The sequence below is a fragment of the Oryctolagus cuniculus genome, chromosome 1 (assembly GCF_051225735.1).
Source record: "Oryctolagus cuniculus isolate XC-2025 breed Fujian yellow rabbit chromosome 1, ASM5122573v1, whole genome shotgun sequence".
Taxonomy (NCBI): Eukaryota; Metazoa; Chordata; class Mammalia; order Lagomorpha; family Leporidae; genus Oryctolagus; species Oryctolagus cuniculus.
This window is the reverse complement of record NC_142867.1, coordinates 136,555,132-136,570,285: the sequence shown is the minus strand read 5'-3', so window position 1 is coordinate 136,570,285 and position 15,154 is coordinate 136,555,132. Positions and strand designations below refer to the sequence as shown.

Genomic DNA, 15,154 nt, shown 5'->3' with positions numbered 1-15,154 from the left:
AAATAAATAAAATAAATCTGAAAAAAAAAAAAAAGAAAAACAAAAAAGATAAAGTTAAATGCCATAAAGTGAAGTTTTTTTTTTTTTTTTTAATTTAATAATGAACAAACTGTTGGCCTGAACAAGTGCACATTCAAGTGGCAGGGTGAGAAGCAAGGTTTCAATGTGTTGTAATGTGAGTGGTGATGAATTTAGGATGGGGATTGTAGAGGGCTTGTTGATGGCACTCCACTGAGACAGAAAGGTGATGGGAGTAGGGGAGGAAAGGTAGACTAAGGTCTGGTAAGTAGTGGGATAATGGAAAACCTGGCAGGGAGTGGTCAGCATGTGGGTGGAGGCTGAAGTGACACATCCAGGTTCATGGGAATACAGAAAGGATGTGATCCAGACAAGGAGAACGGGCCTTCATGACCCTCACTCACATCCTCTCCTGTCCGCAGACTGTGGACGTGGCAATAACGGGCATTATGTGTACAGTGTTATCTGTGTTACCCAATTACTTTGTTTCAGTTCCCTGAGGAGAAATGTAGGTGCTGAGTGTTTGGAATTGAAGTCCAGAGATGTAAGAGGGAGGATTGAGGGCTGATAGAAATTTTGAATAGCTCCAGGCAAAGCAGATCGGAAGGTGGCAGATGGGAGCTAAGATACATGAGAGGAGCAGTTTTATGTCCCCAAGTGGAGCTGGGTTTTCTGAATTTTTCACACTAACAGCCTTAAATTGGGAGAAGAAATTCTTGTGGCATTATTTTCACTGATTTAGGAGTATAGAATTAATTTCTGCATAAGGGTTTGTAATGGGAGGGGAGGACTTGGACTCTAAGGTATAGAGGAGACTGATACAGTGGGGAAACAATATTGATAAATAAGTTTCAGTGAAGGTGACTGGTTAATATTTCTTATAAGGGGGCTGGCACTGTGGCATAGTGGGTAAGGCTGCCACCTGCGGTTTCCGGCATCCCCTATGGGTGCTGGTTTGAGTCCCGGCTGCTCCACTTCCAGTCCAGCTCTCTGCTATGGCTTAGGAAGGCAGTAGAAGATGGCCCAAGTGCTTGGGCCTCTTGCACTGTGTAGGAGACCTGGAGGAGTCTCCAGGTTCCTGGCTTTGGATTGGCCCATCTCTGGCCATTGTGGCCATTTGGGGATTGAACCGGTGGATGGAAGACCTCTCTGTCTCTCTCTCTGCCTCTGCTTCTGAGACTTTGCCTATCAAATAAATAAATAAATCTTTAAAAAAAATTTCCTCTAAGGGAGTGAGGACTAGGGACAACAGGAGATTCTGATATGAAAGTGGGAGATTAGAAATTAATGTATCAGAACTGGAGCACATTGAATTCCTGAGAATGACCATTGAGAAGATTCTGTTCATCAGCTTTTTGTTACTTTATAAATCCATGAGAGGAACAATTTAGGAGGAAAGAAGGTTCATTTAAATCTTACAGTTTTGGAGGTTCACAGTTCAAGATCAGGTAACCTCATGTGTGGAGAAGGATCCCAGGGTGAACCACGAGGCAGAGCAAAACAAAGGGATTGGGAGCCAGCACTGTGGTGTAGTGTGCTAAGCCTCTGCCTGCCGTGCCAGTATCCCATGTAGGCACCGGTTCGAATCCTGGCTGCTCCACTTCTGATCCAGCTCTCTGCTATGGCCTGGGAAAGCAGTAGAAGATGGCCCAAGTTCTTGGGCCCCTGCACCACTTGGGAGACCTGGAAGAAGCTCCTGGCTCCTGGCTTGGGATCGGCGCAGCTCCGGCTGTTGCAGCCATTTGGGGAGAGAACCAATGGATGGAAGACCTCTCTCTCTCTCTCCCCCTCTCATGAGAAACCCTCAGTGACTTTCCCCTTGAACCACGTTGCAGGTGCTGTAATTATGTTGTCTCCACTCTTAACTCACTGACATTCATCCTCCAGCTGTTAACCTAGGACTTTGGGGTTTAAACACCTACATGAATTTGGGAAGCCAAATGCTGTTCACACTGTAACAAGGATTGTGTTTTTATGAGGTCAGGAAACTTGTAAGTAGGGACTTGATTGGATTATCCACACTGGCAAATGAATGTAGAGTAGAAAATGGTTGGTGGAACACCTGCTTTTCATTTAGTGGAGGCAGTAACAGATGATGGTGCCTGTTGGTAACAAGGGGAGTTAGAGGCTATGCTGTTTTATCTTCAGAGGAAGAGAGTTTTTCTCCCGTGAAGATGAAATGTGTGAATTTCTTAGTAGTAGGGGCCTCTGTCTTTTGAATATTTTGTGATATTAATATTGAAAATGATTTGACTTTTTTATTAAATCAGTAATCTTTAAAATAGGACATTGAGGGTACATTGGTTATTTGAAACAATTTAATATGCTTTGGTGGATGCCGGTGGCCCGGGGAAAGGGTGAAGGATAGGTTGGGATGGCAGAGGAATGATACTTTTCAAAAGGAGATGTTTAGATTTACCAACATTAATCAGCTTTTCGGTTTTTTGTAGGTAAGGAAATTTGTCATTGTTTTAGGATTAGCATTATGGCAGCAGGGAACAAAGATATACAGTATTTTGGATCTTTATATCACTTCTGGAAGTTTGTATTTTAAAAGAAGTATGTTTCTGTGAGTTTAACACAGTTGATTAGCTGGAACTGAGATGGCACATAATAACATGAGGTTTTGTTTTCTTTTACGCTATCACTTTTTTTGTTGTTGTTGTTGTTAATTTGAAAGAGTTAGAGAACTTGAATCTTCCATCTACTGGTTCACTTCCCCAGATGGCTGCAATGGCCACGGATGGGCCAGGCAGAAGCCAGAAGCCAAGAGCTTCTTCCAGGTTTCCCGTGTGGGTGTCAGGGACTCAACACCTGGGCTATCTTCTGATGCTTTCCCCAGGTAATTAGCAGGGAGTTGGATCGGAATTGGAGCAGCCAGGACATGAACTGCCACCCGTATTGGATGCTGGCATCTCAGGTGGTGATCTACCCACTACACTACAATGCTGGCCCTGTGGTTGTTGACTTATGGATGAATGTGACATCTAATCTTTAGTGTATTTCTTTTGTAGGTAATTATAGATAGTTTCACAAATAACATTATACTACTATAACCTCTCTGTAGTCCATTTATTTTTTTTGACAAAATGAAAAATATTTAATAAGCAAAAAAGCAATAAATTTAAAAGGTATTACACGCGTGACATAGTACAAACACCAAGACAGAGCTGTTAACTTAGCAGTTCTTGTAAAAACGAGAATGCCTGACAGTGCCTCCCCATTACTCATTTAGTGAGTAAGCTGGGCACCACCCAGTTACTTCAAATTGGCTTTTCTTCTCACTTTATGAAGCCACATTTGCTATTCCTCTTGAGAGTCCATTTATTCTTTAATAACTGCTGATTTAGACTAATTTAATTTTCAAGTGCAAAAGGAGCATCATTCTGCCTTTCAAATAAATAAATCTTAGAAAAAAAGTTTTTGCATTGGTATTCATTTGGGGAGCAACACCAAGTCTGTTGTGCAATCATCCCGCTAAAAGAATGATCTTCTGTTACTCTTGGTAGGAGTGCACTGACCAGCCAGCGATGTGGCACAACTACTTAAAGTCTTGGCCTGCAGTGCCGGCATCCCATACGGGCGTCAGTTTGAGCCCCGGCTGCCCCACTTCTGATCCAGCTCCCTGCTAATGTGCCTGGGAAAGCAGAGGAGGATGGCCCAAGTGCTTGGGCCCCTGCCCTCCCTTGGGAGACACGAAGTAGTTCCTGACTCTGGATCGGCTCAGCTCCAACTGTTGTGGCCATTTGGGAAGTGAACCAGTGAATGGAAGACCTCTCTCTCTCTCTCTGTTTCTACCTCTTTCTGTAATTTTTTCAAGTACTTAAAATAAGTCTTTAAAAAAAAGTGCATTGAATTTGTAGAAGACCATAAGCTTTGAGTTCAGATATATCTAGGTCACCTGGTCTGTTTCCCTTGTTTGATTAATGACTTTACCAGGGTTTCTTCTTTCTTAACTTGGATTTTTGATCCTTGAAAAAAGTACAGTTTTCTCCAGAGCATTAAAGTAAAAAAATTATATGAAATAATGTAAAGTGAATGGAATGTTGGCCTATGATCTATTTTCCTTTGTTAATCAAATAGAATAATTAAGAAGAAGCTCTAGGAACCTTTAAATAGTAGAAGCAGGTTTTTTCCCCCATCCTAGTGAGAGGAAGTGAATCATTAGGTGATCGGATCTTCAGATTCCTACAGGAGTAACTCTTCCTTACTGATGTTTATTTTTCAATGACTCCAGAATTTTTAAATGGCGTTAATACAATCAAAACACTTGAAAGCAGTTAACACTGTTGTTAACAGTTGTGATAACTGTTTTCTATATACACTCATAAAGATGAAGAAAAAGGCTTAACCATTGACTCTTAATCCCAGTTCTGGCACCTGCCCTGTATCACTGACTCGAAGGTTCTAGGTGGACTAACAGGCACTCACCTGGTCCGTGATGGGAGCTGTGGTGAAATGCACCGAAGGTCTTGGGAATTGGAATCTAGAGGTCTACACAGAGTGGAAGTAGGAGCATCCTAGAGCCAGTTTGGAATATTTACTGGGCCAGTAGAGACTTGTTGGTTCTCTGTTAGTGATGTGTGTACTTCTTCAAAATGTAGATACTTTTATTTTTTTAAAGATTTATTTATTTGAAAGGCAGAGAGAGAGAGATGTCCTCCATCCTCTGGTTCACTTCCCAGATGGCTGCAATGGCTGGAGCTGCGCCGATCTGAAGCCAGGAGCCAGGAGCCTCCTCCAGGTCTCCCATGTGGGTGCAGGGGCCCAAGGACCTGGGCCGTCTTCTACTGCTTTCCCAGGCCACAGCAGAGAGCTGGGCTGGAAGTGGAGCAGCAGGACTCAAACCTGTGGCCATATGGGATGCTGGCACTGTTAGGTGGCAGCCTTACCTGTTATGCCATAGTGCCAGCCCCAAAATGTGTATACATTTTCAGTTGGTGTTTTAAGAAAAATTGTTTTCTATTTTTCAGAAAAAACAAGGAGAGAAATGACAGCCAAAGGCTCTACAGGAATGGAAGTTCTGCTGACAACATTAGAGGTAAGTTACTAGCAGGCTTTGATTATATAATTGTTAATATGAAGCAATGCTGAGGTAAGTTACTAGCAGGCGTTGATTATATAATTGTTAATATGAAGCAATGCTGAGGTAAGTTACTAGCAGGCGTTGATTATATAATTGTTAATATGAAGCAATGCTGAGGTAAGTTACTAGCAGGCGTTGATTATATAATTGTTAATATGAAGCAGTGCTGAAGGAAACAGTCCTCATATATTGTGTATGTGTGTGTGTGTGTGTGTGTGTATGAAGTATAACATTTTTTTCTTAGAGATAAAGTCAATGAATGAAAGCTTATTTTGTGTCTTATATTATTTGAAATGGTGATTAGGTGGATTTCTAGGTTATTTCCTTGTGATTATAATTAAACCATAAATTTTAATCTTAATGCCATTCTAATTAGATATAATAATAGAAAATAACATATTATCTGGAAACAAATCTTTAACTTCAAATAAGCAATACATATTGGAAATTCTTTTTTATTGTATTAGTTGATATACATTCATGATTTGCTTTAGTATATATATGTTAGTTGAGTAACTACATTGTATTGATGATAATTGATATTCAGTGTTAGTGTAGAAGTTTTGGGTAGACCAGCAGGGTATATTCAGTATTCAGAATCAGAATTCTGTGTTTTATTCAATACAAAGAATGAAAGGAAAATAAAGATTTATTTATTTATTTGGAAGAGTTAACAGAGGGATGGAGAGAGAGAGAGAGAGACCAGATGGCCACAATGACCAAGAGCTTCATCTAGGTCTCCCATATGGGTGGCAGGGGCCTGAACACTTGGGCCATCCTCTGCTGCCTTTCCCAGGCCATTAGCAAGGAACTGGTTGGGAAGTGGAGCAGCTGGGATACGAACTGGCACCTGTATGGGATCCCGGCATCACAGGCAGTGGCTTTACCAGCTGTATCACAATGTTGGCCCCGAATTCATGTTCTTTGGTAGGATGTCTTTTTTTTTTTTTTTTTTTTTTTTTTTTTGACAGGCAGAGAGAGAAAGAGAGAAAGGTCTTCCTTCCCCCCAAAATGGCCGCTACGGCTGGTGCACTGCGCCAATCCGAAGCCAGGATCCAGGTGCTTTCCTCCTGGTCTCCCATGCAGGTGTAGGGCCCAAGCACTTGGGCCATCCTCCACTGCCTTCCCAGGCCACAGCAGAGAGCTGGACTGGAAGAGGAGCAACCAGGACAGAACCGGCGCCCCGACTGGGGCTAGAACCCAGGGTGCTGGTGCTGCAGGCAGAGGATTAACCTAGTGAGCTGCAGCGCCGGCCGGTAGGAAGTCTTAACATTGTAAAAGTGGCATTTCTCTCTAAATTGATCTGGCAATTTAGGGCAATCTCAACAGAAACACTAAGAGTTGGTTCTGGTGTCATGGTAGAATATGTTAAGCTGCCACCTGCAGCGCTGGCATCCCATATGGGTGCCAGTTTGAATCCTGGCTGCTCTACTTCCTATCCAAATAATGTGCCTAGGAAAGCAGTGGGAGATGGCCCAAGTGCTTGGGCCCCTGCACCCATATGGAGGACCCAGAAGTTGTTCCTGACTCCTGGCTTCAACCTGGCCCAGCCCTGGCTGTTGTGGCCATCTGGGGAGTAAAGCAGCAAATGCAAGATCTTCCTCTCTCTGTGTCTCTGTAACTCTGCCTTTCAAATAAATAAATATATCTTAAAAAAAAAAAAGAAATACTAAGAGTTTTGTTTCTAAAGTTAAAGTGAGGAGAAAAATAAAGCAAAAATAGAACATCTCTGAAAAAGAGAAATTAGAACTATTACCAAACATCAAAGGACATTATAAAGCTTTATTAATTAAAATGGTTTAGAAATTGTGTGTATAGGTAGTAGATAGGCATCCATGTAATAGAAAAATCAAAAAATGAATTAAGATATTTAAGGGAATTTAATACTACGTAATTAAAAGCATTTCAGATTAGTGTGGAGCGGAGGGCCTACTTAATAAGTAGACAGGGGACAGGTTGGTAGCCATCTGGGAAGGCGTAACATTTTTTTTCTCCCAGACACCTTTTAAGGTATATAAAGTTCATGCATTTCATTAATACAAATTTAAGAACATAGTCATTCTTCTCACCCCACTCTCCCTCCCACCCAATCACCCTTCTTCCTCCTCCCTTTCCCATTCCCATTCTTATTTTCCACTAAGATCTATTTTCTATCTAACTTTATAGATGTAAGACTAACCCTACACTAAATAAAGAGTTCAGCAGAGACTAAGGGCTGTTGAAAGTCATCCCATCTCAAAGTGTCAATTATCTCATGCATCCTACATCAAAATGAGTTCTATATAAAACAGAGATTGAAGTATGAAAAGTAAAATCCCAATACTAGATGAAGCATTGGGATTTAAAAAAATAATCTTACAAAAAGAAGGCTTTTTTTATGTGGGAAACAAACAGGAGCCAGAAGAGAAAAGACTGATACATTTTTAACCACAAAAATGCTTGGATAAAACCACTATCAATAATTGGAAACTCATAGATTTTCTTTAACATAAAGAGCTTCTAAAAGTCAATGAGGAAAATAAAGACCATGTAAAAGTTATGAATGGACAGTTCCCAGATATGGAAAGACCAATGTCACTTGAGATTGAACATCATATCCAGTAAGAGAAATGTAACCGAAGTGCAGTGTTTGAACATTTTCACTTTGTAGGTTGGTTGTCCATCCAGGCTTTGAGAATTGGGCTCTTTTCCATTGCGGATGATGTGTGAATTATCCCGTGGAGAGCAGTTTGATATTGTCTGTCAACATAAGTCCCCATATTCTTTGACCTAGAAATTTATTTCACAAACAGATGTGCTTCATCACATGTAAACATATGTAGTTACTTTTTGCAGTTTTTTAATAACAACTTAAACATCCGTGGGTAAGTGACTGAGTTACATGAACGATGGTATAGTCACACGAGCGGACTCAAAAAAATTCATGGAACAATAAAATTAATATTTTCTATGAACTTTTTGAGAACCTCTTGTAGAATGGAATTTATCCGGTAGCCCTTAAAATGAGGGAAGAAGCTATTGATTGATTGCCCTGTAAAAAATCAAAGTGCAGAGTAGTATCTGCTGGGTAGCTCCATTTGAAGAAGTGAATCAGTCTACATGTTTGTATAGATGGGTTTCTTTTTTGTGTGTTTATTTTTGGTAGAATACACAAGAAACTAACATGATTACTTCCAGATATGGAGCTGGATGACTGAACAGTCACCATGCATACATCTTAGTGCCTCTTATGTTATTTATTTTTATTTGTTTGAAAGGAAGAGCGACAGATAGATAAGAGATAAGAGACAGAGACGTAGAGATCTTCCTTTGCTTGCCTATTCCCCTGAAGCTGGGACAGGTTGAAGCCAGGGGCCTGGAACACCATTTGGGTCTCCAGCAAGGGTGGCAGCTGCATCTCTGGGTGTGCCTCAGCTGGAAGCTGAATTAGAACCCAGATTCCATGCAGGATGCAAGTCCTGGGTTTTATTGTCTATCTGGTACAAAGATGAAGAATTCAGTTAATTCCTCCTACAGTAGCGCTGATACTAAGACAATGATAACTCAAATGACTTGTGAAAATTCTTAAAGGCAGCCAGAAATGATGGAAGTGATATGAGAATAGTAGAAACCTGAATGCATTTGTTCTTAGAGAAATTGGAAGAGTCATGTGTAAAATATAGATAGTTCCCAGCAGGTAAAAAAAATGTTTGGGAATCACAAATTTATGGTGTTTTAATAAAGCAACTCAATTATTTATTTCAGAACACAAAAGATCTGCAAACAACACTTAATATCTTAAACATTCTTGTTGAGCTGGTGTCAGCTGGTGAGTTTTTATTTTCTTTGGTAAGATTTGTTTATAAGCAGTGAGCAGCAATGTATCGTGTACTTTATTTGGAGTTTTCTGATACTCATAGAGGGGCTTTTCTGAATACTGGAATTTAGACACTGAAATATCATAGTTTTGTTACTGCTTGTTTTTGGTATCTTCAAGTATTCCTCAAACTACCCCAAACAAAATTATGTTTAATAGCCTTGAACTTAACCGATAATTTTGGTATCATACATGCTTATTCTTTGTGTGCTGTATCCTAAATATATGAAATAAAAGTGATTTTGGTAGTATTTATTTGGCTTTAGAAATCAGCACTTTAAACATTTATTGAATGTTAACAAATTGTGATACCTAATATAGGAAGGTTTGTTGTTGAAAAGCATTTTTTTTAAACTTTTAGGCGGAGGTCGAAGAGCGAGTTTCTTAGTTGGCAAAGGTGGTTCACAAATATTGTTACAGTTACTTGTGAATGCCAGCAAAGAATCTCCCCCACATGAGGAGTTAATGGTACAGATTCATTCAATTCTTGCAAAGATTGGACCAAAAGGTAAAGGTTTCCCTTGCATGCATATTGAATCCAGACCATCTTTGTGAAATTCATTCTTTCTGCTCACTTTAAAAAAATCTAAAATGCTACTTTTTTTTTTTTTTTTGGCCTTAGCAATGGAATGCTTTTTACAGTTACCTAGTGACTTTCAGGGGTGGAGGACCCTGGGACCACCTGTGATGCTGGTGTCCTATATGGGATTGGTTTGTGTTCCAGCTGCTCTGCTTCTTATCCAGTTCCTTGCCAATGCACCTAGGACAGCAGCAGAAGATGGCCTAAGTTCTGCCCCTGCCACCTACATGGGAGACCTGAGACGAAGCTCCTGGCTTTGGCCTGGCCCAGACCTGGCCTTTGAGGCCATCTGGGAAGTGAACCAGCAGATGGAAGATCTCACTGTGTGTCTCCCCCTCTTTTTCTGTAGTTCTGCCTTTCAAATAAATAATTCTTAAAAAGATGGAGGACCCCAAATTCATGAAATTGTTCTGCATGTAGTAGAGAAAGGCAGAAAAATGTTAGAATCACAAGTGTATATAAATTGTGTGTGTGTGTATGTGTGTGTATACACATGAATGTAGGTGTAAAGGGTATCTGTGATAGGGCTATGGTTGAGGCTAGAAGGAAACAGTATGCATGGGAAAGTTCTTGTTTTTGAAAATTTTTTAAAATTTTTAAATTTTTTTGACAGGCAGAGTTAAACAGTGAGAGAGAGACAGAGAGTTATAGACAGTGAGAGAGAGACAAAGAAAGGTCTTCCTTCCGTTGGTTCACTCCCCTAATGGCTGCCACGGCCAGCGCTGCGCCGATCTGAAGCCAAGAGCTGGGTGCTTCCGCCCGGTCTCCCTTGCGGGTATAGGGACCCAAGCACTTGAGCCATCCTCCACTGCCTTCCCGAGCCACAGCAGAGAGCTGGACTGGAAGAGGAGCAACCGGGACTAGAACCCGGGGTGCTGGTGCCACATGTGGAGGATTAGTCAACTGAAAAAATTTTTATTTATTTATTTGGAGTGGGAAGGAGAAGTAGGTAGGTAGAAATAGACAGCAGACATCTCGTCCATTTTCTGGTTCACTCCCTAAATGCCTGCAACAGCCAGTCTGGGTGAGGCTGAAGCCAGGAGGGAGTAACTCAGTCTGGGTGGGTGGCAGGAACCCAATTACTGGAGCCATCACCTGCAGCCTCCCAGGGAGAATCGGCAGGAGGTCTGAGTCAGAAGCAGAGCTGGGACTTGGAACCAGGTGCTCCAGTTTGGGATGTGTGCATCCCAAGATGAGTCTTAACTGCTTTGCCGAACGCCTACCGGTGGATAGGAATGCTGGGGAACACGAGACGGAGTGGGTCATTGCTTTTCATTAAGTCACATTTGTGCTGTGTAGTCTCAATACCTAGGAAACTTGCAATCTAGCAAAGAAGAGCAAAATACATGCAGTTCTGAGACTGATTATTACCGCAGTAAGACATGCAAAAATATTTAAAAAATAGACTAAGAAAAGTGGGATATACCCATGGACCAAAGGAGCAAGCTGATTTACGTCAGGTTAATGGAGGAAGGATCTTTTGAATGGAATCTGAGTTCATTTTGCAGCTTTGTGTAAGCACAAAGATTAAATGATTTCTTAACCTCTTTGAATTGTTTTAAGAGTTTTGCCTGTGGCAAAGGCATATGAGTTTTAAATTTTAGAGTATTTAGGCCGGCGCCGTGGCTCACTAGGCTAATCCTCCGCCTTGCGGCGCCGGCACACCGGGTTCTAGTCCCGGTCAGGCGCCAGATTCTGTCCTGGTTGCCCCTCTTCCAGGCCAGCTCTCTGCTGTGGCCAGGGAGTGCAGTGGAGGATGGCCCAAGTGCTTGGGCCCTGCACCCCATGGGAGACCAGGAGAAGCACCTGGCTCCTGCCATCGGATCAGCGCGGTGCGCCGGCCACAGCGCGCCAGCTGCGGCGGCCATTGGAGGGTGAACCAACGGCAAAGGAAGACCTTTCTCTCTGTCTCTCTCTCTCACTGTCCACTCTGCCTGTCAAAAAATTAAAAAAAAAAAAAATTAGAGTATTTAGCTTAACTACCTTTTCAGAAAAGTGTGTATGTATGTAGTATATACATAGTTTATGTATTTACATTTAATGTACATTAATATTTAGTGTGAATGCTTAATAAATATAGGTTTAATGCATATCTTTATATTATTTAGCTAGTTTTTTACCAGATAAATAATAGTGATTGGATTTTAATTTTCCTGGTATATTAGGGGCCTTAAGAAGTAAGCATATGCTCAGGTAAAGCTACCATTTGTGATGCTGGCATCTAAATGAGTGCCGGTTCATGTTCCAGCTGCTCCACTTCCAATCCATTTCCCTGCTAATGCACCTGGGAAAACAGCTGAAGATGGCCCAGGTGTTTGGGAGACCTGGAAGAAGCTCCTGGCTTTGGCCTGGCCCAACCCTGGCTGTTGCAGCCGTCTGGGGAGTGAACCAGTAGATGGAAGATCTCTCTGTCTCTGTCTCTCCCTCCCTCTCTATAACTCTGATTTTCACAATAAGTAATAAAAAAGAAATATGTAAGTTGTATTTTATTTTTCTTTAACTCTTGTATGTGAGATTTAAGGACCCCCTTTAGAGATTTTTGCAAACAATCAAAAAGTAAGAAAATCTTATTTATTATTGACTATTACTTTGTTTCCTTCTCTAATTAGAACCAAGTTATCTTGTACTTTTCATGAAGTTAAGCCATTTATGTATTTAATTTATATTTGTATTTAACATTCAAGTTGTAGGAATCTGTACTTTTTCTATGTATTTGAAAAAATGTGTGCTATTCCTTTACTATTTGACCTAGTTTTCTGTTTTCATGTCATTGAAAGCATCGAACGGTAATTTCTTCAGTGATAGTGATTTTTTATCCTGTTTTTTTTCTTGAGAGGTCAGAATTACTTTCCCATGGTATTATTTAGTTCTCTGACTTAGAATTCTTTTTTTCATGATTATTTGTTTTCATCTTATTTGAAAGAGAGAGAGAGAGACAGAGAGGAAGAGATTGATTTTCCATTTGTTAGTTCACTCCCCCAATGCCTGTAGCAGCCAGGGCTGGGCCAAGCCGAAGCCAGGAACCTAGAACTCCATCTGGGTTTCCCACATGGGTGGCAGGGACCCAAGAACTTGAGCCATCTTATCTGCCTTCCAGGGTACACATTAGCAGGAAGCTGGATTGGAAGCAGAGAGGCTGTGACTGGAACCACAGACTCCGATACAGGATGTAGGCACCCCAAATGGCATCCTATCCACTGTGCCAGACGCCTGCCCTTGACTTAGAATTTTGTTTGTGAAGTTTCTCTATTTGCTGGTCCAACATACTTTTTTGTTTAAATCTTAACATTCTTATGTTCTTGTTACTTAAATTTATTTTTACTCTTTTAGTTTCTTGGTAGGCATAAAAACCAAGAGCAACTCTTCCTTTTTTATGTTGAGTTACGTTATTGTACAGATTTATTGAATGATATTTGCCAGATTATTTTCTACATAGGCTGTTCATTTTTAAAAAGTCAATTTATAATTTTCTGTAAGGCTGAGAAGAATACTGGTAATGAACATTTAGCCTGTTCCTTATTCTGCTCAGCTATATATGGGTTTCCTAGGAAATGTGTTGAACCAGGTAGACTTGACATGTGCAGTGGGTCAGGTAAATTCTTCCTTTTATGACAGTCTAACTGTCGGGCTATTCTAGCTGTGTCCTCTCACCTGAGCCCCTTCCCCACCGCCCTTTGGTATGTTGCTTCCTATGCAAGGGGTGTTTTCACAGTCACATGATTGTAATTTTAGTTCCTTCCAGTCAGGTTTTTATTTGACAGTATGAATTCACAATATGAATTTAAGGTATTATTGCTTTGTGATACCTTCATTTCATTCACAATTTACATGTAAATAAATTGCATTTCTCTTCTTTGAAACAGATAAAAAATTTGGAGTGAAAGCTAGAATTAATGGGGCTCTGAATATCACCCTGAATTTGGTCAAACAGAATTTGCAGAATCATCGCTTAGTTTTACCTTGTCTTCAGCTTTTACGAGTGTATTCTGCCAACTGTGAGTATTTGAGGGGCCTTTGGTTAATTCAGTGTTGTGAAGTTACACAAAAGGAAAACCTTAGAGTACCTTAACTCTGTAAACTTCTGAAACTTGTGGACAAGGAAAGGGAAGATTAGATATGGCTTATTGTAACTCCTAACTCCAACTACAACAAAAGAGACGTGGGGTGAGGACGTGCGTTGACGCAATCTTGAGAATTCTCAGTAACTGCCCAGTTTGTAAAGAACTGGGGTAAGGGTGCTGAGTAGGTGTGGAAGAGTAGGGAAGCAGCAGAGTGCAGAAAGATGGTGCGAGAGCTTCGAGAGAAGCTGGAGAGGGAAGGCAGAGACAGCCTCTGTGGGTCTCCCAGACTCTCCTACTCAGCAGCCCTAGGTCTCACCGCAGTGAGGTAGGGGCTTCCTTCCCACTCCCCTGCTATGGAGTGAGGAACATTGCAAAGTAACAGAAAATGCTTTGCCTGTGTGTCTATCTAGGCTTTAACACTATGGCTAATGATGTGCTTAGAGGAAAATACCTTTGGATGCTTACATAATAAATAGTTTTATTGTTAGAAAATGAATAGATACCTAACCAAAATAGTTAAGAACAGAAAAACACTCATAACATAGGAATGGAAAAAATGGAAACATATATTAGAAAAACAGGAAAACAGTTGATTTAAAAAAAATTGGATTTAAAAAAAATTACAAAAAAGGAACACAGCATAGACATAAGTAAATCTTAAAAAAAAATGTTCTTATTTCCTTTTGTATCTATGTATTATTCTACTGTTCCTTCAACTTTTATTTTCTTGAGAGGTAGCGTTATAGAGAGAGGTCTTTCATCCTCCCCAAATGGCCGCAATGGCCAGAGCTTTGCTGATCTAAAGCCAGGAGCCAGGAGCTTCTTCTGGGTCTCCCATACTTGAGCGGGGACCCAAGCACTTGGGCCATCTTTCACTGCTTTCCCAGGCCATTAGCAGAGAGCTGGATTGGAAGAGGAGCAGCCGGTATATGAACTGGCGCCCACATGGGATACCTGTGCCATAGGAGGAAGCTTAGCCCACTATGCCACAGCGCTGCCCCAGGAACATCTTCCAAAACATTTAAAAGCTACATTTTTGGGGCCAGTGCCATGGCACAGTAGGTTAATCCTCTGCCTGGGGCACCAGCATCTCATATGGGCGCCCGTTCTAGTCCTGGCTGCCCCTCTCCCAGTCTAGCTCTCTGCTGTGGCCTGGAAAAGCAGTAGAGGGTAACCCAAGTGCTTGGGGCCCTGCACCCACATGGGAGACCAGGAGGAAGCTCCTGGCTTCGGATCAGCGCAGCTCCGGCTGTTGCAGCCATTGGGGAGTGAACCAATGGAAGGAAGACCTATCTCTCTATCTCTCCTTCTCACTGTCTGTAACTCTACCTCTCAAATAAATAAATAAAATCTTTAAAAAAAAAAAAAAAGAGCTACATTTTTAGTGGTGTTTTACTGAATTAACACTTTCCCAGGCCACAGCAGAGAGCTGGATTGGAAGTGGAGCAGCCGGGACTGGAACCGGTGCCCATATGGGATGTCGGCACTGCAGGCGGCAGCTTTATCCACTATGCCACAGCGCTGGCCCCGATAATTGGGTATTAAAATTGCTC

General features: G+C 41.3%; 1 protein-coding gene across 25 annotated transcripts in view; it reads left to right on the top strand.

Annotated features, from left to right (window-relative positions):
* AGTPBP1 (ATP/GTP binding carboxypeptidase 1) overlaps window positions 1-15,154 on the top strand; it is a 182,910-nt gene that overhangs the window by 55,973 nt on the left and 111,783 nt on the right. For all 25 annotated transcript variants that reach the window (XR_016222756.1, XM_070049197.2, XM_070049205.2 and 22 more), the window contains 4 exons: window positions 4,992-5,059; window positions 8,849-8,912; window positions 9,322-9,468; window positions 13,404-13,535. Coding sequence is in view for 15 of the 25 variants with exons in the window: in XM_070049197.2 (XP_069905298.1) it covers window positions 4,992-5,059; window positions 8,849-8,912; window positions 9,322-9,468; window positions 13,404-13,535 (411 nt within the window). In the remaining 10 variants the exon portion in view is untranslated. The remainder of the gene's footprint in view (window positions 1-4,991; window positions 5,060-8,848; window positions 8,913-9,321; window positions 9,469-13,403; window positions 13,536-15,154) is intronic.